General features: G+C 42.9%; 1 protein-coding gene across 1 annotated transcript in view; it reads right to left on the bottom strand.

The window, feature by feature from the left end:
* HAS2 (hyaluronan synthase 2) overlaps positions 1–12430 on the bottom strand; it is a 29170-nt gene extending 16740 nt beyond the window's left edge. Inside the window, exons 1-2 of the mRNA XM_015075828.3 lie at positions 11782–12430; positions 119–745 (exon numbers count right to left, since the gene is read on the bottom strand). Of these exons, the coding sequence (XP_014931314.1) occupies positions 119–745 (627 nt within the window). The 5' untranslated portion in view covers positions 11782–12430. The remainder of the gene's footprint in view (positions 1–118; positions 746–11781) is intronic.
* Between the last annotated feature and the right edge of the window lie 13841 nt (positions 12431–26271).

Here is a 26271-nt window from a genome sequence, read left to right as displayed (position 1 = left end):
TACTGAAAGGAGTACTGTGTTCAGAGGGACAAGGATGGGCCACAGCACATGCCTGGAGAGACACAAAAGCTGCTTTATTTAAACGTATGTTTGCCCTGGCAGGAATTCGGAAACCTACCTGTACATAATCCACACTTCGTCCCAGTGCTCTGAAGGCCGTGTACATGACTTCTCTTTTTCCACCCCATTTTTGCATGATGCAAATACTCTTGTTGGACAAGACCAACTGGGTGACATGCTGCGAGCTTTCCTTATGTGCCTCATCCGTCTCACCAGGACCTTTCTCGTGGAAGTTGTTCTTCCAGATATAAGTGGCTGATTTGTCCCTGCCCATGACTTCACTAAAGATGTCCATCATGTAAAGGTCATCTTCTGAGTTCCCATCTATGACCATGACAACTTTAATCCCAGGGTAGGTTAGCCTTTTCACAGATTGCAAACATTTTCGTAAGTAGTCTGGATCTTCTTGATACGCGGCGATGCAAAGAGCAACGGTTTTGTTCAATTTAATGGGTGTTTCTAAGGATTTTTTCATTTTTCGGTGCTCCAAAAAGGCAAACAGACTTTGGATGATGAGGTGTGATGCTAAAAAGGCACCATACAGTCCAAAAGAGAAATAGTAATTATCTGTTTGGATAAACTGGTAGCCAACAATGTAAGCAGCTGTGATTCCAAGGAGGAGGGAGACTCCAAAAAGTGTGGTTCCAATTATTCTCAGGATACAGAGAAACCTCTCACAATGCATCTGTAATATAATCAAATGATACTCTTGGTTAACCACTCTTGTCCCATACTTGTTATACACATGGTTTCACGGGGAGTGTTGGACTAGAAGCATTCAGGAGCTCCAACCTCACTTTCTCACTGAACTAGCTAAGTGACTTTCTGCACCTCAATTTGCTCACTTGCACAACAGGGATACGGATGTCCTTCTGGTGGACCTCAGAGTGCTGTTTCAAGGATCAAATGAGATGACGGTGGCAAGGCTCTACTGAAAAGCACAATGTGTTAGGGGAGCCTGGGCGGCTCAGTCAGTTAAGGGTCCAATTTCGGCTCAGGCCATGATCTCACGGTTCGTGAGTTCAAGCCCCACATCTGGCTCTCTGCTGTCAGCGCAGAGCCTGCTTTGGATTCTCTGTCTCCCTCTCTCTGTGCCCCTCCCCGAATTGCTCGGGCAAACACACGCACACCCTCTCAAAAATAAACCTTTAAAAAATAATAATAAAATAAGTTAAGGAAGAAAGAGCATCGCGCTTCATTTCAACAGGTAAATTTCCCATCCTTTTAAAGCCGTAATACAAAAAAACTTAAAAAGAAGAAAGTAAACAAAAAATAAAAAGACGCTTCTAAGCTGAAAACCAAAAAGCTGTGATACATTAGGCCTGAAACACATTTCAGCTCTTAATAACAGCCAATTTTGTATTCCTCCCTATGGTCTGTGTATCTTCTGAATAAGGTTTTGAACAACCAGAGTAGAGAAGAACTATATATTTTTTTGTATTTCCTGAAGTATCTCCAAGGCTGAACATAGAAGAGGTACCTGGTAGACTTTTGTTAGCTTGTTTTTCTTTCGGGCCCAACTTTTCCTGGACCCAACTCCAGGGTGTCGGGGAAAGGAGGTTCCTCACCCAACAAACAGGTCTCCAGACAACAGTGGGTGTCCCACAATTGAACTCAATTCTGACACCATCCCTAATAGCATCAGACTCCACAGGTTAAGGGTTCAGTCCCACAAGACTGCCACTCATCTCCCCAACTTCAGACACCAGTCCCAAGCCCAGGTTGTTACCTGTACTTCTAACCAACTGGCTCTAAGTCAGAGGTTCCCAAGACCTGCCCACATTGGGTTTGACTAGTTTGCTAGAGTGGCTCACGGAACTCAGGAAACCTGCTTACCCGCTCGATTACTGGTTTATTGTAAAAGGACATTACTCAGAAGCAGCCAGCTGAAAGGGGGGTATGGAAAGGGCACAAACTTCCATGTCTCTCCAAGAGCACCACTCTCCCCAAATCTCCGTGTGTTTTTAAAATTTGGAGTTGACTTCACCCTAACTAAGACAACCCGAGGTAATGCAGAACAGTCTGGAGACTAGGATTCTAGCTTGTGGACATTATTTTCTTTTGTTGGATGGAGATAATAATATTTGTCAGGGACCCTTCACAGAGCTGCGGTGAGGAGCCAAATCGAAGTGTTTCTGAGAGGGTTTTAAAAAGCCAAAACACAATCCAGTTTAAAGTATCGACATTACACTATATGCTAACTCACTTGGATTTAAATAAAATAAAAACAGACAAAGTATCAGCTAACAAGGAAGCTAAAACAACCAAACACAGATGTGCTCCCCTTCCAGCACTTCTACAGGACATCACAGTATGTAACCTGGGAGGCTGATAAAGGGAACCCCAACACGAATGGAAAGTTCACAGTGCCGGGGAACAGTTCCAGTGAGAGGCAAGAGAGCACAGCATCCCTTGTTAATTAAAACAGCTGACAGGATGCTGAAAACTCCCACCGGGCACCTTAACGAATGCCTAAAGGTGCTGGGAGCACCAGACTTGGAACTCGTCGTTTCCAAGACGTGAGTCATTCTCACAAGAGTGAAAAATTTCAAGGGGACTGCAACGCTCAGCCAGGGAGAAGCTGAAGTGTGTGCTTCGCTTGGGTTTAAAATCACCATAGCCAGCAAAAGTACTGCCTGCCATTCTTTCCCATTATTCACATTTTCCTTGCTTTTATCAGCACACGTGGACAAAGAGAGTGTTTGCGTAGCATCTGCTGGCCACAGCTGGAGGGGGAACACCCTCTTACATCATAGGAGTCTACAGAATGTCCCTTTGAAGCCTGGGAAAAGTTGCTAGTACACTGCAGCAGCCTGGTTAAAACTGAACCTTTCTATTTCTGAGATGTATCGTATTATTGCCCGGTAAGACACATGCAGCATATGTCAGTACAGGCCAAAGGGCAAAAGGCACATTTTCAGAGCCAACTTTACGGAGGGAACACATTGATCTCAAGGAGTGACACACAGTGTGTGTTTCTTTCTCATTTCCCCTGGGCAATTGCATAGATATGGGCACCATATGTGTGAGACTTTCTGAGACAATCCTCAATTCAGATACTCTGCTTCATAAGCAAACTCTCCTCAGACATATGGCTTCATTGTTCAATTGGAAAATACGGTAGTTCCGTCCTGGAGCATAAGAGTTTACTGCTAAAGAGAGAGACGACTTAGAAATCTACCTTCCGTAAGTATGTAAAACATAGAAGTTGGATTTTAATTATTTTTTTGCCCACATCAAACTTGAATTGATTTTTAAGCTGCTATTTGATTGGATACCAATTATTCACCAGTACGAGTCTTCACAGAATTCTAAGCCAAACCAAGCGTAAAGAATAGATTGATGCACCCTAATGTAAGTTCCACAAAGTCAACAGATTTTTCTAAATCTACTTTTGCTAATGTGCCCCAAGGACCTAAAACCCTGCCTGGCTTACAGGTGGTATTCAGTAAATATTTGCTGAATGAATTCCTGTAACTTTATGCATCAACATCGTCATTGACCTCGTTGTTATATCTGCTAACGTTTATTCACCATTCATTAGGTTCCAGGCAGTGGGCTAAGTATTGTCTGTCTTATTGAATGGCATGATCCCATTTAATCCTAACTACTTTAGGTGATAAATGTATTCTTAATCTCATGTTACAAATAACATACACATAGGATGAGGAAACCAAGACTCTAAGTATTTAAGTAACAGTCTCAAAACCAGAAGTAGGATCCGCCTGGTAGCATAGAGCCAGGTTACAGTACTCTCAGTAAATATTCGCTGAATAGATTTGATTTGTCATGACAAAACAGGCAGCTTCCTTTTGTTTCTGGCTAATAAAACATGTTGTGCAAGGACAAGTTGGAAAACTCTTTTTCCCGTTATTATGGAAAATGGGGAATTGACACTCAGGTACAGATACAAGATTAGCCAACACGCAGAGATTTCTGGGTTCTTAGACTTTTCTGCGTGGATGCAGCTAAAAGGGACAGAGAATGGGGTTATCCCAGAGAAAGCTGGTGGTTCCATCTATGCAACAGCATGTTATTACTGCCTACAGCCAAAATCCTGCTTTACTTTAAGAAAGGCACTGCTACATTCATTGTTCCACCTGCAGAGCAGATAGAAGCCTTGCTGTGAGCTCACATACCCAAGTAGGACTCTATAGGTCAATGGATATCGGAGCCTTTCTTCCTCCTATTCTTTCTATTAACCAGAAGGCAAGGTGGGATGAGCTGGAATGACAGCCGCTCCCATGGCACTAAGGGGTGCAGGGGTGAGAACTGAGTTTCCAAAGCTTCATAAAGTGGTCCTTCTGTTTTAGATTTGGGGAAAAAGAGGAAGTGAATTCAAATTAGTCATCAGCATCTGGGAAAGGCTACAGAGTTAGAACTAAGGGATATCTCTTCAGAGAGGTCTCAGCTTACCATTCTCTTCTAAAATGTCTCCTCCACCCTACCTTCTCTTCACTCCCTGTCACTCTCCCCGGACCACACTTGATTTTCTAACTAGCCCTATGTACGTTCTATGGCTACAGGGACTTGATTATCTGAATCAACTGTGTGTTCTTGTACCAAAGACAGAGGCTCGCGCATAGTAGGCATACAATAAATATATTTTGAATAAATGAGTAACTCCTTTTGCACTTGGGTGGATCCCTCTCCTTTCTTTACTGCAGTGGCAATGAATATATGTTGAACCCTTAATACCCCTCATCCTAAAGGGTTTTTTTTCTTTCTTTTTCTTTTAATTATTTTATTTTTTTAAGTTTTTTTATTTTGAGAGAGAGAGAGTGAGCACAGAGAGGAGAGTAGAGGGGAGAGGCAGAGAAAGGAGAGAGAGAGAATCCCAAGCAGGATCTGCACTCTCAGCACAGAGCCTGATGTGGGGCTCAAACCCACGAAACTGCAAGATCATGACCTGAGACGAAACCAAGAGTCAGAGGCTTAACAGACTGAGCCATCCAGGTGCCCCTTTTTTTCTTTCTTTTTAAAAGACAAGTTCCATAATCTCTTGCCCAGCTACCTAAACGTAATGGTTTGTAAGAAGTACCAGACCAACTGTAGACCTTTGGGTAATAAAGTGAGAAAAGGCAAATGGCCCTCCAAAAGCGTTTCCAGAAACTGTCAGTTACAATTTGAGGAACCTTATGAATTCAGGGGTCAAGTGTGGGTCATGGGGGATAATGAGATCATCTTTTATCTACTTGAAATCTGGAACTCTTACAATATTTATGGTGCATTGATCCATACACTGTTTTGTGTTCGGCTCTAATAACGTGTGTGTGTGTGTGTGTGTGTGTATGTATATGTCCTGGTCCCTCTGGAACCAGACTGAATTGGGATAGATTCCTGGCTTTTCCTTTTAATGGCACGACAACATTGGGAAAGCCACATAATACTTGCCATCTTTAGTTTCTTCATCTATAAAATGGAAATAATCCCACTGACTTCACACAACAGATTCTTAATTTAAAAGAGAGAACTCATTTAAGTACCTAAAAAGAATTATCAACAGCTAGAGCTCAGTGATGTTAGATCTCTGCCACTTGTTGCCTGCCCACTAACTACCTAATCAGCCTGACTCACTCCCCTGCCCTCTAATCCACTGCTAGTTAACTCTGGCATAGGGAAAAGACTAGCAGGACTGGGAAGAAATGGGTTCAAGCCCAAGTTTGGCCTCATATTAGCTACCTGACTTCAGGCAAATCACCAGAGGGTTCCTGTGAATGAGTCATGTGTCCTTAGACAATCGATTATCTCTGAACTTCAAATTTTAGGGACAGGATGGAAACTTTATTTTCATATTGTAGCCACCCATAGCTGAGTGTCTATAAGAAGGATGAATGTAGGTTGCAATGTGGGCATGTTCTTCATCATGGTCATCTGAAGGAGGAGTACAGAGAGTACATTTTTGGTATCTACTCCTGAGCCTCAGTTCCTCATCTGCAAAATGGGAGTGCAACTTTTTTGCAGGCTTACTGTAAGTAGGTAAGGACTATATATATTTATTGCAGCTTCAGTGGGATACCAATGGTTTTGATGTAAAGGAAGAGTAACTTAAGGGATAAAGTGCACTTGTCTCTCTTCCTCATTATATGCTCAAATCCACTGAAGACCAAGTTGGTGTCTTTTTAACTTGTAGCCAATATTTACACATACAAAGGCTCAAAGGCCAAAAGGAGATACATAAAGAATATTTGTTTAGAAAATGCATTGCTCAAAATCACATCTCATAAAGAGAAGGACTGGTTCTGGAACACAGGTTTTCTTTACCCCTAAACTCATTGTATGGAGGATGGGGGTGCTAAGCCTCAAATCATATGTAGATCAGAATTAAGAATATTAACTTAGGCAGGTGACACTGGCATGGAGCACGGAAACCCACGTCTTTATACTACAAGACATTCTTTTCTTGTAGACATTTGCCTGCTAACAGTGGATTAGGAAACCATGGTGGTGAGCAAAGGTTAAAAAGTCGTGGTTCCCAAATTTTGATGTACGTCCAAATTAACTCGGGGGATCTGTAAAAATTACTGATATGCGGCTCCTACAACATCCAGAGTTAATTGGTAGGGGGTGCTAACAGAGCATCAGTAATTTTCAAATCTCCATAAGTGATTCTAATTGCAACAAAGTTTGGCAATCACTGGGTTAAAGTCTAAGAAAACCCCAGTGATTTATTTGGATCGATATGCATTCCTCCATGCATATTGCCTCTGCTACTGTCCTCAACTAGAAATCCGAAAAAGTACCAAACGGAGCCTCTCAATAGTCTTCACATTAGAGAACATTACCCTCTGGGACATATTAGAGCACATGACCCTCATCTTGTCCCCTTCTGACCTCCTCTCCCTCTCTGGCTTTGAAGTTGGCCTTTGTCTCTCCAGTCCCACTGCATCGATCCTGGCAGAGACCCTGGAGCCAAGCTCGCAAGGTTAGGCAATAAGCCTTTCAAAGGCCTTGTCACCCCAGCTGTGTCTGCACCCACAGCTGTAGGTTTCGGATTTCCTCCTCATGTGTACCATCAGCAATGATCCCTGACCCCCAGGATGCCAATTCGCCCAACTGCCCTATTGGTTGAGTTTCACCGCCATAAACTTCATCCTAGAGTTCAGTGTGGCAAAGGGGAGAAAGTCTGCAAAAACAAAAAAAAAACAAAAAACAAAACAAAACTTGGCATGGAATTTTAGTTCTCGAAGTTCCTCCATTGGCTCTTGGGCACACTATCTTTTAGGTCAACACCCCATGTAACCATATGTGCCACAAGTGCCAAGGCTCTTCACAAAATCCTTCCTGATCTCTCACAGATGTGATTTCTCCTCAATTTAAGCCCTCAGAAAACTTGACTAGTCCAGCCACAGCATAGTCCAGTTCAAGGGCATTATATTCAAGATTTATTGGATTAAATTTCATCCACACTCCTCACTAAACACTGTGACTTTGATTGAGTTGTTCAACCTTTCTGAAGCAAGATTCCTTTAATTACAAAATTTTCTTGATGCGGGTTTGGCCCATATACATTAGATATAATGTATATGAAATAGGGGCACCTGGGTGACTCAGTGGGTTAAGCATGGGACTTTGGCTCAGGTCATGATCTCGCGGTTCATGAGTTCGAGTCCCATGGGAGGCTCTGTGCGGATAGCTCAGAGCCTGGAACCTGCTTCGAATTCTGTGTCTCCCTCTCTCTCTGCCCTCCCCCACTCACACTCTGTCTGTCTCTCAAAGATAAACAAACATTAAAGAAATAAAGTATCTAACTCAGTGCCTGATACATTTTAGACATGTAATAAACAGTAGCCATTATTTCACTTTTTATGGGTCCTCTTCTGTCTTGCCTTACACTGTGGTTATTTATAGACTTCTTTGAGTATATTTTTTGTATGACAAATTCCATTAAAATGTGAACTGCATCTTGTTTTTGTTTTTTAGTTTGCAGTAAAATGATGCATTTTAGAGGCATTCTTTTGTAAATATATTATTATTTAAGTTAAAGAAATATTTAAGAGTGTGACCTCATTATATTTGTTTGGACTTCTATACCAACAACATTTTTCTAGATTGTGAGGGGCGCCTGGCTGGCTCAGTCAGTAGAGCATGCTGCTCTTGATCTCGGGGTCAGGAGTCCAAGCCCTACTTTGGGTGCAAATTCGAAAGACAGGTTGTGGACAAGGCAGTATATATACAAACTCTATAAATCTAGATGTATTGGTGACATTCGAGATATACTTGAATAATTTAAGGTATATGCCGTGGGGCGATACTTATTCTAGGCAGATTGCCACTGGAGAGAAAAGGATTAATTAAAACCAAGTTGAGGTGGAGGTGATTTTTCTACAGGGAGCTGTCTCCCCCAATCAGCTGTCGCACTAGCTGCCACTGGCTCTGTCCTTGCAGGCTCCTAGTGGAACACAGCCTGAGTGAAGGTGGATTTAAAAACAAAAACAAGCAAAACAAAACAAAACAAAACAAAAAACAACCAAAAAACAAAACAGAACCCAGAAAGAGACAGTGGAGTTTATGATCTGTTCTCCAATTACATTAACTCATCACTCCCATATTATGTAACAGTCAGGATGCTGATAATGTAACAAACTACTTGTTCTTAGATTGAAAAATGTAACTGTGTGACTAAGCCACAGGGATAAAAGGTACCGCGTAGGGAACAGAATCCCTGGTATTGCAATATGTTTGTACGATACCAGGGGCAGGGGGAGCTACACTGGTGGTGAGCACAGCATGAAGAGCAGACTTGTTGAGTCACTATGTTATACACCTGAAACCAATGTAACACTGTGTGTGAACTATACTTCCATTTTTAAAACTATGACAATGTAATATAGCTTTGCCAAAGGAGACCTACACATCGCTCCCCAAGGGCTTTCCCCACAGTTCCAATAAGAGATACTAAATGAATCAGTCTGTGCTTAAAATGTCAAAAAAAAAAAATTGTTTTAAAAGAAAGCTGGTAAGGAAACCATGTGTAAAACAAGAGTTTATGAAATTCAAAACTGTGAGGCTATTCTATAAACCTACCAAAAGTTATTAGTTCCAATCTGACTTACTTTCTAGTAAGTTTCTTATTCGTTTGCTGCTCAAGTCCTGTGTTCCAGGAAGGTTAACCTACTACATCTTTGCTTTGTGGAGAGTGACATGCAAATTTGATGCTAATCGTCTATTTAAGAACTTCATTTTTATAAGCTGCATAACTTTCTCTGGTAAAGAGTTAGTTCCAGGTACAACACAAGCAACTGAGGTAATATACTTTTGTCAATGTATTTACAAGACAGTTTTCTATTCCCCTCAGGAAATACATAAATTAAAAAATGTGAATAGGAGTAATGATATTCTCATGACAATGCTATCATCCAGAAATATTTACCTAGAATTCTGAATACTTGTTCCAAAATTGCAAACTCACACATGACATAATATAGACACTAACATAAGCACGTTAAAGAGTTAACCTTTTATTGAAAACGTAAAAGGGCCAAGCAGTGGGAAAAACCTGAGATGCGGCATGATGGATATTAAAAATGTAGCACCTCAGTGGTTCTTGTAATCGTATCTAGCAACTAGAAAAACGCAGCAAAAATATAATTAATGAGTCAATTTGCACACATTGGTATGAAAAGAAAAAGTTTAGAATTTACGTATTCTTTTCAATCCTATTCTGTAAAATTTAAAACAGTATCTACAAATAATTTGATGGACACAAATATTTGTCCTAGCCAATTCTATATAAATGCACATTTTAATTTTAAACCTTCGTCACTGCATATGTGTTTGAATAAGTGTTGACCTTTTAAAACGTGGTTAAAAAAAACCTTTCTAAACAATTATAATCTTGTTTAACACTTCCAAAGGTACATTATCATACTCCCTCACTGCAGTGAAAAATCTGCGAGGGGGAAAAAAAAAGGGGCTTGAAATCTACAAAGGGCAGCGAAGTCTTTCCCCCTCTTGGCAGTCACCTCAGTTTCTCAGCAAAGCCCAACTACCAACACCCTTCACTTTACTCTCAGTACTGAGCTGAGAGTCTGTATAAACTCAGGCCTCCAGTTCGGGAAAGCCCTTCGCGGCCAATCAGGGCTCCCCGACCTATTGCGTCACACCTCCCCCCCAGGGTGTGACGTCAAAGGCAATCCCAGGCCAGCCACGTGCGTTGGAGCGCAGCGTTTCTGGGCAGCAGCTCGGGAGACGCCCGGCTGCAACGGTCCCCAAGCGTGGGGAACCGGGCGGGGAACCGGGCAGGGAGGGGCCGGCAGGGCTCCTACACGCACCTTCTGGGCGCGCGGCTGCAGCGGCTCGCACGCCCTGGAGGCGCGCAGGGTCGCCGAGTCCAAGTACTCCGCGCGCGCGTTCTGGGGATGGAAAAAGAGGCGCTGGCACCTAAGCCGGTGTAATAGGACCCGGGTCTTGTAAACCCTCCTCCCCAGGCACCGCCTCTCCGCTCCCAGCCCCTCTTTCCAGCCTTAATTATCCTTTCAGCGCCGTTTCCCCTCGGCTGCGTTTCCCTGGCCGGAGGGGAAGTGCTCTCTCGCCTCCCCGTCCGGCCCGCGCACAGACCCTCCTTTCAGACCCGCCCTCCAGTTCACGGGGACCCGTTTCGGAGCCCTAGCTCACGCTGGGCGGGAACCAGCGTGACCAATTCCGCCCAAGGTGTTGATTATCCATCCCAACCCTGCCTCTGGCTCGCCTCCCACTTCGCCCCAGCTCCCGCGCGCCCCCGTCCCCCCTCCCCAGGCCGGGCGCTGGGGACGGCACCCCCAAGCCCCCCACCCGCGCGGCCCCGCGCTGCAGCTGCGAAGAGAAGCGCCAGCGTGCTCGGTGCCACGTCGGAGTTGGCTCCCGGGACGTTGCAGCTGCCTGCGCTGCAGCGCGCGGTCCCCACGCACGCCCTGCCCCCGGGCGGCGGCTAGCAGAGGTTCGCGCGCCCTCCTCCCGCTCGGGTCGGCGGCTGCCACCGCTTGTGTCCGGGACCCCTGGCCCAAGTAAGGCTTCCGGAGCCGGGCTGAGCCCGGGCAGACCGAGCCTGACACTGCCTTGGGGTCCAGGGAGTGCAAAGGACGGGAAGCCCGGGAAAGTGGGAGTGGCCGAGCGAGGCCGGTAGCTGCGAGGAGGTGGCGAAGGACCCTCCTTCTCGGAGGGTCTCGGCTCCCTGGAGCTGGGAGCCCAAATCACTTTAACCCTTTGCATTCCAAGTAAGAAGCGGGTTTCCCACTTACAAGTAAAAGGCACTGAGCTGGCTGTTCCAGGGTTTTCCTCCCGACGTGGGGGGGGGGGGGGGGGAAAGAACGGAAGGGAAGGGATGGGAAGGGAAGGGGCAAAGGGAGGGGGGTGGCTATGCGGAATGCATTTTCCTTGCACAGTGGAAATTCTGGTTTCCTAGCCCGGGAGCCCCTCTGCGGCTCCGGAAGATGAGGAGTGGAAAAGTACATCTCGGGACGTGCAGTCTTTCCCAGGCAGAGAGGTTACCTGTGTTCCCAGAAAGGCAGCGGATTTCTGCCGAGCGCCGCAGGGATGGGGAAAGCCAGGGTTATATTGCCAAGCCTGACAGTGATCTGAAATATCCCCTGATTTTCAGTCTGTTGGAAATTATCAGACCTCAAACTTCTCTGTCGAAAACTAGCTTTACAATTTTTTAACACTTATGTGGGTAATTTCTTCCCTCGCCCTGGCCTATTCGGGGGCCCTCCTGGTTCACCATATCGCGCCAATGTAACGTACCTTGTTCAGCTCTTGGTCATAAAGTTGTCCTCAGACTGTCTGTGTGGTCCCGGAGGGTCGGTGGCGGGCAGTTTCCAAAATTGAGGTAATAAGAGATCAGATGAATTTGAGACGACCGGCCAAAAAAAATAAAAAATTTAAAAACAACATTTAAAAAGGATGGGGGGGTAGTCTGAAATGTTTGGTTCACCCCCACTTTAAAAGGAAATTTCACCACTATTCTTTTTAATATTTCCGTTGCACTTCAGTCTAATTCTTAAAAGAAAAATTTGTGCTTTAAAAATAAATTAACTTTATTTTTATTTTATTATTATCATTATTATTATTATTATTATTTTGCTCCAGTTCCCCCTCCCCTGATAACGGAAAGTCTCTTTTCTTTTTCGTATCAAGAAAAGCCCGGTGAAGTCTCAGCAGAACCCAGGAAGCGCAGAATCGGGAGAAAGTCTTTGGCTGGGGCTGGTTCAAGTCCCTGGTTCAATGGGCTGCTGGAAGCCAGGACTGGGTAATTCTTTCCAGACGTCTTGACTTCTCCTTCCTCGCTGTTGTTGCCTTTCTGCCTCCTCCAACTTAAGGGGGTCTTAACAAGGGAGCTGGTGGGTGTTTTAATAGGGCGGAGGAGGGAGTGGGGGTTGAGGGGAGTGGAGAAGGGAGGTGCGGACTGGGGAACCCGGGGGGAGGGAACTGGGAGCGCGGGCGGGCGGGCGGGAGGCGGGGAGGGGGAGAGGAAGAAAGAGAAATTGGCCATTCAAAGCCCTCTCTGAGCTAGAGGCCGGTTCTAAACTCCAATGAATTCAATTAACTTGATTGCTAACGTGTGCAGAGAAATGCACTGCGCACAGGCTGGCCACCACCTGATTCCCTCCTTCCCTCCAGCGACGGAGCTGGGAGGCCGCGCTTTGCAGAAATCCCTCAGCTCCGGTCTGAGTTACAAGGATTCCCTCTTCGCGATAAACTCCCCAAACGGTTTAACTAATTTGCTGCGAGGCCAAATGGTGCCCTTAGGCTACTAAGTAACAGCCCTGGGGAGAGATAGCTGGGAGGGGTGTGTGTGTGTGTGTGTGTGTGTGTGTGTGCGCGCGCGCGCACACCTGGAACCTCCGAACGCCGGCAGCGACTCCAAATAAAATCGGCCACAGGTCTACCGCGTGTTAACCCTTTCTTCCCAGTAGCTCAAAAGTTTCTGAGCAGGCGTCAAGTGTCAAAGTCCTCCCTACACAGAAGTTTCGGTCTTGGGTGGCGGGAAAAGTGGAAACATAGTTATATTTTTTCCTTCACTTGGCCTCCTCACGTAAAAACACGCAAGCAGCGAGCATTATAAATGTAACAAAATAAAAATCGTGCTCCGTAGAACTCGAAAGTAGCGCGCTTAGAAAAAGCCATTTCCAAGGGAATGGCTTAAATGGCTTCTGCTTCTTTCGAGCTTTCTAAGAAGATAACGAGTCAAAATACTTATATTTGAGACGCTCTTTTCTCCATCTTTTCCCCAACGCCCTAAAGCTGCAAAGAGCCTTCCCGGTTACTCTTTTCCCCTTTCTTTATTTCTCTTTGGTCCTCGCCAAAGCGTCTCCTGATGACTTAAAATGGACACTAGGTGGCACTGTTTAGGAAAAAATGAGAGTGGGTTTACAAATTCACTAATTTGGCCATTGAAGGTTCCGCTGTAATTATTGCAGGGTAAAAAGATTTCTTTCCTTTCCTTTGCTTCTCCCCCCCCCCCCCCCCCCCCCCCGCCTTCCAAGGATCCTCTGAAGTGTGAACTGCTTTGGAACTCAGCTAGGCCTTGAAAAGTGGGGTCTTGCTCCTTATCACGTATTTTGGACAATAAGGAACAAGTCAAAACAGAAAAGTCGAGTAAACTGGGAACGATGCTTTTCAACAAGTTCGCGCTGGGTGTGGTGTTAGGGGATGTGCTTAGAGGTCAAGAATTTTATTGCAATACCAGGCCAGGTAGTCAGCCAACCCAGTCCCCAGGGGCCGACCTGCAAAGTACCGCGCGTTTCCGCCCCACCCGCACCACCCCCCGCCCCCCCCACCCCTCCTCCCGCCGCGGTTACACCTCTGGGAAGCATTGCCCTGGCCTGATGACTTCACGCTGGTCTGGGGAAACCCACTCACTAATTTTCCCCAACAAATCTTCAAGGCTTCAGCCTTTGTGTGAACACTGCCTGAGGTGATTCAACTCTTGAGGAACTGGCTTAAATTTGAGAGCCGGATTCATCCCACTTAGACTGGTTCTTGAATTTTAGTTGTATGATAGTTTTTAAAGGCTAAGTTGTAATTGAAAATATATTATCTGGGGGGCGCCTGGGTGGCTCAGTCAGTTAAGCGTCTGACTTCGGCTCAGGCCATGATCTGGCGGTTCGTGGGTTCAAGCCCCTCCTGGGGCTCTGTGCTGACAGCTCGGAGCCTGGAGCCTGCTTCGGATTCTGTGTCTCCTTCTCTCTGCCCCTACCCCACTCATGCTCTGTCTCTGTCTCAAAAATAAAGCGCTAAAAAAATTTATTAAAAAAAACATATTATCTGACTTATGTACTCTTACATATAATGCGGATTAAGCCGATTTAGGGGTACGGTGAAAATTGTGGGTGTCAAGTGTCTAGCTGTGGGACCCCACAGGAACACTCAACCTTAGCTCTAAATTTCTATGCTTATTATCTGTAATGCAGAATTGCAGATTTTTGCTCAGTAGCACTTAGCTGCCCCTTTGCTAATAGTTCCAGCAATAAGAACCTTTAGTAAAACTGGGTTTCTTTATTAAACAAAAGCACATTTGTTGTTTGTCCCCTTTTACTTGCAATTCATGGCCCATAAAGAAAAAGTAAAATGTTACCTGACTGTGAATGAATATAAAACCTCATTACATATCCATGCATTTCTATGAGTTCCCCCTACCTCAAGAGAATAGGGAAAAGGCTAGTACAATTTCAAGCCAGAAATGAAAGCTCCTCAAGGGTAGAATATTATATATATATTTAAATATATCAGATTTTCTTTTTTTCTTTTTTAATGTTTATGTTTGAGAGAGAGCGCGCGCGCGCTTGAGTGGGGGAGGGACAGAGAGAGAAGGAGACACAGAATCCAAAGCAGGCTCCAGGCTCTGAGCTGTCAACACAGAGCCGGATGTGAGGCTCAAACCCAGGAACCATGAGATCGTGACCTGAGCCGAAGTTGGAAGCTTAACCAACTGAGCCCCAAGAAAGGTGCCCCAAGAGAGACCTGAAACCCAAACCCTATCTTTGATTTGGGACTGTGTGATGTGGAATCTGTGTGATCCTGGAAGCGTATTCACCTCACTAGACCTTTATTTCCTAGTTGAGAAATGAAGCAAATACCTGCTTTACACTGTTGTTATGATGATATAATTTGTCAAATTGTATTAGGAGATAAGGGTAGGGCTAAAATCTACTCTTAGGTAATGTAAGCTAGGGGTTCCAAATGTAACCTAGTGGTTTCTAATTGAACCGTCGTGGGCATTCAAAAAACAGTACCCTTCTCCTGGCTTTCTATTCTGTATATTATTCTTGATGAGCATTGACTGAGGTTTTATCCTATGCTCATTTATTTGACCTACTTCAGCTTCCTGCTGTCATCTCACTGAATCTCATGGATTGAATATTTCTCTGTGCCCATGGATACACCCAAACCTTCGCATTTAACCAAAATTCCCTTCTGAGTCGTAGGCCTGAATTATGGCCACCAGCCATGTAGTACTGATCCACAAGCAGCAAATTAGGGGACATGAGATTCAGTTACACAATCTACAGCACCAACCACCTGAATAACATTCGATGATTAATTTAAAATATAACTTCTATTTTAAACATGAGCTATTTGGATCAGCAGATGACAGGTGTTTCAGGTTTTGACATCCTAACTCCTACCTTATACAACTTCTACTTATTATGTTGTCAACTACACAAGACAACGTAGCAAAGAAATTCAGAGGTAGGAGTTTTACTTTAGTTAATGTGAGTTAGTATCTTGTTGCTGATCTCCCTCCTCCCAGATCACAAAAGAAGTGCTCACTATGTCTGAGAGGCAGTTTCCAGAAAAAGGATTTAGTACCTTCACAATTCCATGCATAAGGGGCTCTCAACTTTTTGATGTAAAGGACCTCTCTATACATTCTTAAAAATTATTGCAGACTTCACAAAGCTTTGCTTATAGGGTTTATATTTATCAATATTTACCACATTAGATATAAAAGCTGACTGAAAGTTTTAAAATATTTACTAGTTCATTTAAAATAATAATAAACACAATGGCTTGTCAACTTAATAACGCTTTTGTGAAATGTAACATTGTTTTCCATTTTTGCAATCTCTACTATCTGGCTTAATAGCAGACAGCTGGATTCTCATATTTGCTTTAACATCCAATTGTTGTTTTGACTGAAGTATATAAAAAAATCTGGCTTCAAACAGATATGTAATTGGAAACTGGAGAAGTATCTTAGTAGTCTTTTTAGATATTCTTTGACACTATGTCAAAACTTGACCAGTAATAATTTTTTTTATTTTTTATTTTTATTAAAAAAAAATTTTTTTTAATGTTTATTCATCTTTGAGAGACAGAGAGAGACAGAGCATGAGTGGGGAAGGGGTAGAGAGAGGGGGAGACACAGAATATGAAGCAGGCTCCAGGCTCTGAGCTGTCAGCACAGAGCCTGACGCGGGGCTTGAACTCAAGAACTGCGAGATCATGACCTGAGCCAAAGTAGCATGCTCAACCGACTGAGCCACCCAGGCGCCCCAATAATTTTTTTTAAGTAATAAAAATAATAAATTTTTTTCAGTGTGGGGCTCAAACTCAGGATTCCAAGATCAAGAGTCTCATGCTCTATGACTAAGCCAGCCAGGTATCCCAACAAATAGTAATTTTATTTTTATTTTATTTTTCTAATGTTATTTATTTGTGGGGGTGGGGCAGAGAAAGAGGAAGACAGAGGATCCAAAGGAGGCTCTGCCCTGGCAGCAGTGAGCCCCAGGTGGGGCTTGAACTCAGGAACCGTGAGGTCATGACCTGAGCCCAAGTCAGACACTTAACCAACAGCTTAACCAACTGAGCCACCCAGGCGCTCCCAAATAGTAATTTTATAAAGGTAAGTTGCAATGTTGTATCTGAAACAATAGTAATGTAAATAAAAAATAAAACAATAGGAATGAACTTTGTATACTCTGTTACATTAAAATCTGTTGGTTTACTTTACAATTTAAATGCATCCTTTACAACCATTCATGAATTTACATTGTGAATTGATTCTTTGGAAAATACCCTTTCACTGAGTAATGCAGGATTTTCAAATGTTGATGTATTTCCTTATTCTATATACATTTGAGATGTAACATTCTCTAAACCCTAAGACTGTACCCCAGTAGGGATTAAAACACAGCATTTTTCAGCTTTACAAAACATGGAAGTTTGTGAGTCTGAGCTGTGCAAAAATGGAAACAGATTGAACTGGAATTTAGTTTTCTAGATCCCAGTTTGGATAATGTGAAGGAGTTTCCAGAATCACATAGATATCAGACTACTTTTCGTGTTAATTCCAAGGCTAAACTTTGAGGCTCTCTTTTTCATTCAGACCCAATTTTGCAAAGGGTATGGCTAACTGTGTTTATGACTAAATTTGAAGATGTGAATATAGGGAGATATGGAAGCATCTATCAGACATCCAGGAAAATTAGAATAAACACATTGGAAAAGACCAAATACTTATTGATTCACTGATAAAGGTAGAAGAGGATAGTTTATATTTTATTATAGTTTTTGAAGATCTTACCATATCAGAGTAGTAAATTATCAATTGTTGATCATTTCAGATTACATCCTGATTATTATTAGAATTATGTTGTAAGGATTATTCAAATGAAAGAAAAGGGATGGAAATCCCTTTCTCATCAGACACTCTTTGTAACCACCTTCTAATATTCCTTTCCATGAGTGAGGAAACTATCTTTAAAATATTATATGACTTGGGGTGCCTGGGTGGCTCAGTCGGTTGAGTGTCTGACTTCGGCTCAGGTCTTGATCTCCCTGTTCATGAGTTCGAGCCCCGCATCGAGCTCTGTGCTGACGGCTCGGAGCCTGGAGACTGCTTCGGATTCTGTGTGTGTCTCTCTCTCTCTGCCTCTCCCATGCTCTCTCTCTCTCTCTCAAGCATAAATAAACATTAAGAAAGAATAAAGAGGGATGCTGGGCTGGCTCAGTCAGTAGAGCATGCGAGTAAGATACTGACTTCTAGCCCCACATTGAATGTAGAGTTTATTTAATTACATATATTGAAAGAAAACTTTATCTTTTGGAACTGCACCTTAAACCACTGAATATGTGGGAGCTTTACTTTCATATTATTGGTCTATCAAAATTTTTTGATAATTTTTAAAATTATTTTATATAAATTTTAATTTTTTAAATTACCTCCAGGCTCCTATGTATTTCGGATTGGAGGGGGAGCAAATTCTTTATACAGTGTAAATAACACATTTATAATTTGGATTTTTCTGACTCAGATTACAGAAAAGGACAAAACTATTTATCCTCCTTGATTTGAATGCCAACGATTTCTGTCAATGAGGATTTATTATTTACATGACAAATCAATAAAAGCAGAAAGTGTTACTCAAAGGGAAATGTGTAGTCTACTTGTCCTTTGATATTTTAATCCTAATCCTAATGACTAAGGAGATGTTATAATATCTGTGTCCACAAGCAGTTGCTAATAGTCTTAATTGTGAAATTAGATTAAGTAGCCATGTTATTTAAATGATCTGCCTTGGAGATTTTCACCTTAGTCCTGAAAAGATTAACAAACTTTCCAGCTTTTTAAAATCTTAGAAAAGATATGCTTAATTTCTATAAACTAATGTTATTTCTGATTCCATATTCGTATTTCTTATTCTAAACTAATTTATTTCTTACTAGTTGTTAAAGTTTTCTAGGTAGAGGGAGCCCGTTTTTATAATTAAAAAAAAACTGACCCTGTTCCCAGAAAAGTGAATATTCACTCAAATTTTTCCATACTATTTCAGGGGGTTCACAGATTGCTTTCTCCAAAATCTGTTCATGGAGGAACTAAAAATTCCCTTGTCCAAAAGAAGTATTATTCAGTCTTTGAAAATATCACATCTTCCTAATTCGTTACATCATATACTTAAAGCTTTAAAAAGAAGACAAAGGGGGGGAACCCTAAGTGAACCTTTTCTTTTCTCTAAGGATTCACACTAATTTTCTTTTTAAAGCCTAAATTGGGGGAGGGGAAATCTCAAAGGACTCTTAGGTATCTGGGAGAAAGCTACCTGAGAAGAATAGGAACCAAGAAATACAAAGATTTTCAAGAATCCATCCCATTTAGCCTTCCTCAGGCATTGAGAACTGATTTTATCCTTTTAGAAAAACAACAACATCCAAACTTTCAGGGTAAGAAGCCTGCCTTCAAATACAGGTGGCCGAAATCCTTGGAAGGAAAAACCCTGAGCCAATTCAATAAAGTGAGACTTCCTACCTTTCTCCAAGAGAGGTGTTAGCTCCAAGACCCAATTAGCAGAATTACCATTCCAATGGCACCTGAGACCCGTACCGCCACCTTCAGTCCTAAAAATACCATTAAGAGGCGTCACTCCATATGCATCGCCTTAGTCACTTCCTGCCTACCACAGGTATCAGGATGATTTGGGGTTAAAAGCAAGCAATTGTGATGCTATTCAAAGAATTCCATTTTTCTGAATTATGCACACGTCCTCACCCATAGCATTTTTTTTCGAGGATTTTAAAGTTTCAGAGTTCAGCCCAGATTGCTGGTTTTGAGAACTCAGTAGGCCAGGGTTCCATCTACGTATTTACGCTTAAGCCAAGAACCAGCACACATTCTGATTCGGGTCCTGACTCACCTCTTGCAGATAGCACCTGTTGTTTGTTCACACCAAATTTGTCAGGCTGCTATTAAGCAATTTGGGAAGTAGCCTTATTGTTTGTTTTGAAAAGTCAGGTATCTCCAAGAATCCAAGGTGAAAAGAAATTTCAGAACTCAAAGTGTGGACTGAGGGCGGCCTCCCCTGCAATTACTTGGCTGCTTTTAAAACTACAGACTCATGTTCAAACCCTAGACCTACTTCATGCAAATTCATAGCAGCGAGTCCTGGGGACGTGCCTATTTTGAAAGATTCCTCAGGTAATTCTTAGGCACTCTGAAGCTTGGGAACTTCTGCTTTAGAGATGAAGAGATCATTTCCTGGGCTTTTTACACATAGCTCTTTAAGATTCAATTTTTGTCCCTAACTGTGATTGGATAACAAAAGAGTAAAAATGCCTCTTTTGCAAAATACAGCTGAATTGTGAGTTCCAAAGAATATCTCTTTTAGAGCCAGCATCTTTGTCTTGATGAGGCTTATCTAATCAATATGTTATCTGCTGGCATATTAATCCAGTGATTTCCACCCCAAGGAAGGTAATACCAAGTGTGAAAGTGAGAGCTCTAAACTCCCACCACCTGTCTCGGGCAACGCTATATGGTCTTGGGCAAATCGCTTAATCTCTCAAAGCCTCAGTTTCTCTCTCTGTAAAATGGGTATAGTAGGAAACCTTGACTTTAGAAGTTCATGTGAGAAGTAAATAAAATTATCCACCTAAAACTCTGATAAGTGTGCAAGCAATTTTAACCAAAATTATTGGTGTCATTGAAAACATTGTTAGGTTGAAATATAAGTATCTAAGAACTTGCTCCTTCGCTGCTATGGAGATATTCAGTCTTCCCAGTCTTAGTGGGCTTTTTGCTCCTGTCTATTTTTACTGATGAGGGAGCATGAGGCAGGCTAAGGGGCAAAGAACAAGCTAGCACACCCGCCCCCCCAGGTGGAATATGTGTGATATTTCTCAGACAATCCTGGCTACCCAAGAACAAAGGAAAGGGGTTTAAGTGCTTGCCATCGTAATGTGGGAAACTAAGGCAAATGAAAAATTAAATTCCTTCATGCCTATAACCCATTGACAAGTCCTTGAAACTGGCAGAGTGACCTCCCTCTAGGAGCTCAGCTGCCTCAAGGATGACACTTTGCTAGGGGCCAAAGAGAACCTCAGCTTAATTATCCCAATCTTGAGGATCCTTTAAATATACTTCCTTTATCTCAGCTAGCCCAGGATATGCTGGCAATCGGACTCCAAGTTTATGGACCCCTGATATACATCTGAAGGGTCTCATGACTGAGGTTTTACAAAACAGTAATAAATGATGTTTTCCTAACAACAGGTAACCCCTCAAGGTCCTGGAAACTTTGCTTCCAAAATTCTTTAGAGACTTACTCTATCCCTGACCCCCTCCCAACCTGAGGGCATGTAACGAGTTACCCATCAGGATCCCATGCAACTCTTCCTGCCCCTTGGTCCTGTCCCCATGCTTTAATAAAATCACCTTTTTTGCACCAAAGACGTCTTCAGGAATTCTTTCTTGGCCATCGGCTCCAGACCCCACAAACCCCCCAGGACCCCAAAACTTCATCACTAGCATTGCTCAGATTTCAAAAAGTTCAAAATCTGCAAATCTCAAAGATTTAAAAGCTGCAGATTTGGTTTTTAATTCCTAAAGAAAATCCTTTTACAATAAAGTTGAGTACCAGAAGTAAGTATGCAGTTCATAAGGAATTTGCTAAGTATTCACCAAGTTCTAAGAAGCCCCATGTTTAAGAATTAAACGCCAAATTTAAAATACTTCTTTGTGGGGCGCCTGGGTGGCTCAGTCGGTTAAGCGTCCGACTTCGCTCAGGTCACGATCTCGCGGTCCGTGAGTTTGAGCCCCGCGTCAGGCTCTGGGCTGATGGCTCAGAGCCTGGAGCCTGCTTCCGATTCTGTGTCTCCCTCTCTCTCTGCCCCTCCCCCGTTCATGCTCTGTCTCTCTCTGTCTCAAAAATAAATAAAAAACATTAAAATAAATAAAATAAAATACTTCTTTGAAAGAATTCAATGTTCTTTTTCTTCCACGACGTATTTACCAAATGAAGCCAACTTAGATGGAGCATCTGGTTTTCGGCACACTCTTGCTTTACACCTGTGTTTCCTGCTGAATGTTCTGAGAGGTCAAGTGACTTGCCCCAGGTCATACACAATGAGTCAGTGATTCAGGCCTGATTGAATCAAGGGTTTTTATGCCCAGGCTTCTGGCAAGTTTCTTTGGTAGGAGTGTCCACAAATAAATGGTTAACTGAGATAAATATTTACACTTCTGCTTTTAGAGCAAAGAAAGGAGATACATTTGCTATTTCTTGTGTCATTATTAAATTTAAATTTCTAAATAAAATAAGAAATATTCTAAATATAATAACTTGAACGTGGCTTACCAACTCTCTTCCAAATAACTAAATTTATGCTGTTTAACTGACGATACTGAGTTGGAAGTATAGCAGGAGAGTTTGTCTCTTGGAAATACTGGCCAAGTTGGTCTACGCTCCATCCTTGTTCCCCAGTTTGAGTTACTGTGTTCATTGTTGCCAAGTATTCATTCCCCAAAAGCTTATCGATCATCTACTATGTGCTGATCAATCATCTGTTCTGCAGTCTGGCCACTAACATTTGCAGGACTCAGCACAAGAGTACTAGTGAAGGCTGATACGCCATATGTCTAAAGGCCTAATATCTATAAATCAAACTGGCTTCCTTTTTCCTAGTCCAGGCTACATCCTCTAATGTGATGGTGTAACCAAACCAACCAAGGTGAGTTCTCTCCCTACTGAGTCAGAAACTGCCCCAGGTTGAGTTGTTGTACAAAGAAAACTCTTATTTGCAGTAAACAAAGAGATCACAGAATGGGTTCCAAAGCCTGGCTCCCCTGGAGAGGGTGAATGGGTTCTTTTGTTTAGGGTTAGGATGAATATTTAGATAGGGAAGGCTTGTCATTGTATGTAAAGATGGGCATAAGGTCCTGAATGGGCCTTAAGGAAACGTGCCTACACATTGTATGTTATGTAAGTGAGGCTGAGGCTTCTCCTTGGGTGGACATTTTAGTATTAAAATGATGTAAAAGTAATGGTAGGTCATTCCATAGGTCACTCCATGGTCCATCTGCATAGGCATCAAATGGGTTTAGCCCAGAAAGTCTGGGGGCACCTGGGTGGCTCGGTTGGCTAGGCGATCGACTTCAGCTCAGGTCATGATCTCGCAGTTTGTGAGTTCAAGCCCTGTGTCGGGCTGTGTGCTGACAGTTCAGAGCCTGGAGCCTGCTTCAGATTCTGTGTCTCCCCCTCTCTCTACCCTTCCCCTGCTCATGCTCTGTGTCTCTCTGTATCTCAATAATAAATAAATGTAGGAAGGAAGGAAGGAAGGAAGGAAGGAAGGAAGGAAGGAAGGAAAGAAGGAAGGAAGGAAGAAAGAAGAAAGAAAGTCTGGGTGGTCTGGGCCAGCTGGAGACCTTGCTTGTCAGGGCAGTTGCCATCACCTGAGAGGTGGTTTCTGGTTCCATTTGCCTGAGTTAAGAGTTAAGCTGGAGAAAAGGGATTAAGGAAAATGTGGGACAAACATTAGTGAGTACAAGAAAGTGGACAGTATATGTCAGGTCTTGTGGTCTAGCTGGTGACAGGGGCCTTGAACACATGTATTGTATGAGTACCAGCTTACACGGCCAAGTGCATCCACTGTTCCTGAAATAAGGCACCACAGCATCCTTCCTCGGACCCCTGACCTCCAAGGGTGGAAGCTTTTGTTAGCCCTGGGAATAGGCTCAGAAATAAGGTCTTTCCTCTAAGTGTTGTACTGCCAGGAGCTACACCAAGGCATCCACGCAAGACTAAAATTTTATGCCGTGCAATCTGAGTATATCATTCACCTAAAATATCACCACTTTTCATCGTCAGCTCAGCAAAGGCCCAAACTCTTCATCTGATATGGCCTTAAACTTTCCAACCTGATAGCGAACTTTTCCATTTACAGTGTTAGAAAGAAAACCACAGGCCCAAAATGGTGTTACTTAGGCTAAGTCACCAAATCTGGGCATCATACCTAACCTAATTGCAGTTTCAGCTTCCCGCAGAAATATATGTCTTAGGGAGTCAGTCAAGAATTTTCTGATCAGTACCAATGAGGCAATCTATCACACGGGCCTTCTCCATCTCCCCCCAAAATGAGGTAACCCATCTAATAAGACCCCTGCCCTTCTCCCTAAAGGAATGTGGCCTTGTCTGGAACAGTCTTTTCTTTCGTTAACTTCTTTTGTTAACAACCTCCTTCCTATGAAAACCTTCTGTTTTTACACCTCCTCAGAGCTCCCCTCTGCTTGCTAGATGGGACGCTGCCCCACTCATGAATCACTTAATAAAGACAATTAGATCTTCAGATTTCCTCGACTGACTTTTTGTTCTTTGACAACAGTGTACTTATGGTAAGCAAGTTAGAGCATGTTTCCATCTCAATAACTTACTCTGTTTGTCCTTTCTTTTCTTTTTTTAAATTTTTTTCATGTTTATTTATTTTTGAGAGAGAGAGGGAGAGAGAGAGAAAGAGAGAGAGAGACAGCATTAGTGGGGGAGGGGCAGAGAGAGGGAGACACAGAATCCGAAGCAGGCTCCAGGCTCTGAGCTGTCAGCACAGAGCCTGATGCGGGGCTCAAACTCACAAACTCCAAGACCGTGACCTGAGCTGAAGTCAGACACTTAACTGACTGAGGCACCCAGATGCCCCTCTATTTGTCCTTTCTGCCTAAAATACTTTTTCAAGGGCACCTGGGTGGCTTAGTGGGTTAAGCATCTGACTCTTGATTTCAGCTCAGGTCATGATCTCAGGATTGTGGAATCAAGGCCTGCGACGGGCTCCGTGCTAACAATAAGGAGCCTACTCAGGATTCTCTCTCCCTCTCTCTCTGCCCCTCCCTCCTCTCTAAAATAAGATAAAATAAAATAAATATAATGAAATTAACAATAAAATAAAAATACTTTTCCTATCTCTGCCTGGCTTGATGTTCTTATTCATCTCCCTTTATCTTTATGAGACTCCACGCTGTTCTTTTCATCACACTTATCCCTAACGAGTTGTGTGTTTACACTAGTTTTGCTTGTGAATTCTTGAAGCCTAGTCCTATGGCATTCACTTTCTTTCAATTCTTTGAAAATAGCTTTCTTGGGGGCACCTCGGTGGCTCAGTTAGTGTCTGACTTCAGCTCAGGTCATGGTCTTGGCAGTTTGTGAGTTCGAGCCCCGTGTCCAGCTCAGAGCCTGGAGCCTTCTTCAGATTCTGTGTCTCCCTCTCTCTCTCTCTGCCCCTCCCCTGCTCACACTCTGTCTCTTTCTCTGTCTCAAAAATAAATAAATATTAAAGATTTTTAAAAATAGCTTTATTGTTTTTGTAGAAATGATGCTTATTTGTTGTAAGTGAATCACACCACAAGAGAGTGTATAAAGAGAATTGACACTCAGAAGTGTTGCCGATTTTTTCATATAGATACATGGATTGATGTATACAAGTTAGAAAAAGAGGAACATTTATTTTTCGTACCTCTTTTTTCAATTGTTACAGCGATCTACATAGTCTTTTTAAATGACTGCTTATTCTATGCTACCGATACTTCAAACATATTTAACCAATCTATTTTGCGTAATAGTTTATTTTATTCTCCGTTATCTATTACAAAAATATTGTAAGACATGTTTTCCATTTTAAACTTTTTCAGTCGTGTACCATTATCCCCTTGGCATAGATTCTTTTTTTTTTTTTATTAAGTTTATTTATTGATTTTGAATGGGGCAGGCCGAGAGAGAGGGAGAGAGAATCCCAAGCAGGCTCCATGCTGCCAGCACAATCCTGACGTGGGACTCAGTCCCTGACATCATGACCTGAGCTGAAATGAAGAGTCGGATGTTTCACCAACTGAGCCACCCAGGAGCCCCATTCCTTGGGATAAATTCTTAAAACTAGAGCTTCTGGGGACACTCAGCTGGCTCAAGCATACAGCCTGTAACTCTTGACCTCAGGGTTGTTTGTTTATTTTTGAGAGGGAAAGAGAGACAGAGCACGAGCAGGGTAGGGGCAGAGAGGGAGACACAGAATCCAAAGCAGCCTCCAGGCTCTGAGCTGTCAGCACAGAGCCCCACTCAGGGCTCGAACCCACGAACCACAAGATGGTGACGTGAGCTGAAGTTGGACACTCAAATGACTGAGCCACCCAGGCGCCCCTCTTGTGCCTTGTTTAGATGAGGAAGGAATGTGTCCTGCCTATTTAAAACATGTAATTCATTTTAGTCAGGGACAGGCTCTGCCCTATTCTTTGATTAATCCCTAGCATCTAGCACACTGCCCGGTATATGTAGATCCTAAAAAATATATATATTTATATAAAAGGAGGGAAAGAGCAAGGAAAAAAGGGAGTCTAATGTTTATGTCTTCTACAAAACATTATTCTTGAACAGTAACTGTCATTGGCTTATTTTTATTTATTTTTTAAATGTTTTATTTATTTTTGAGACAGAGACAGAGATAGCATGAGCAGGGGAGGGGCAGAGAGAGAGGGAGACA

Source organism: Acinonyx jubatus, chromosome F2, assembly GCF_027475565.1.
Source record: "Acinonyx jubatus isolate Ajub_Pintada_27869175 chromosome F2, VMU_Ajub_asm_v1.0, whole genome shotgun sequence".
Taxonomy (NCBI): Eukaryota; Metazoa; Chordata; class Mammalia; order Carnivora; family Felidae; genus Acinonyx; species Acinonyx jubatus.
The sequence above is the reverse complement of the archived record's forward strand: the minus strand, read 5'-3'. Positions and strand labels throughout refer to the sequence as shown.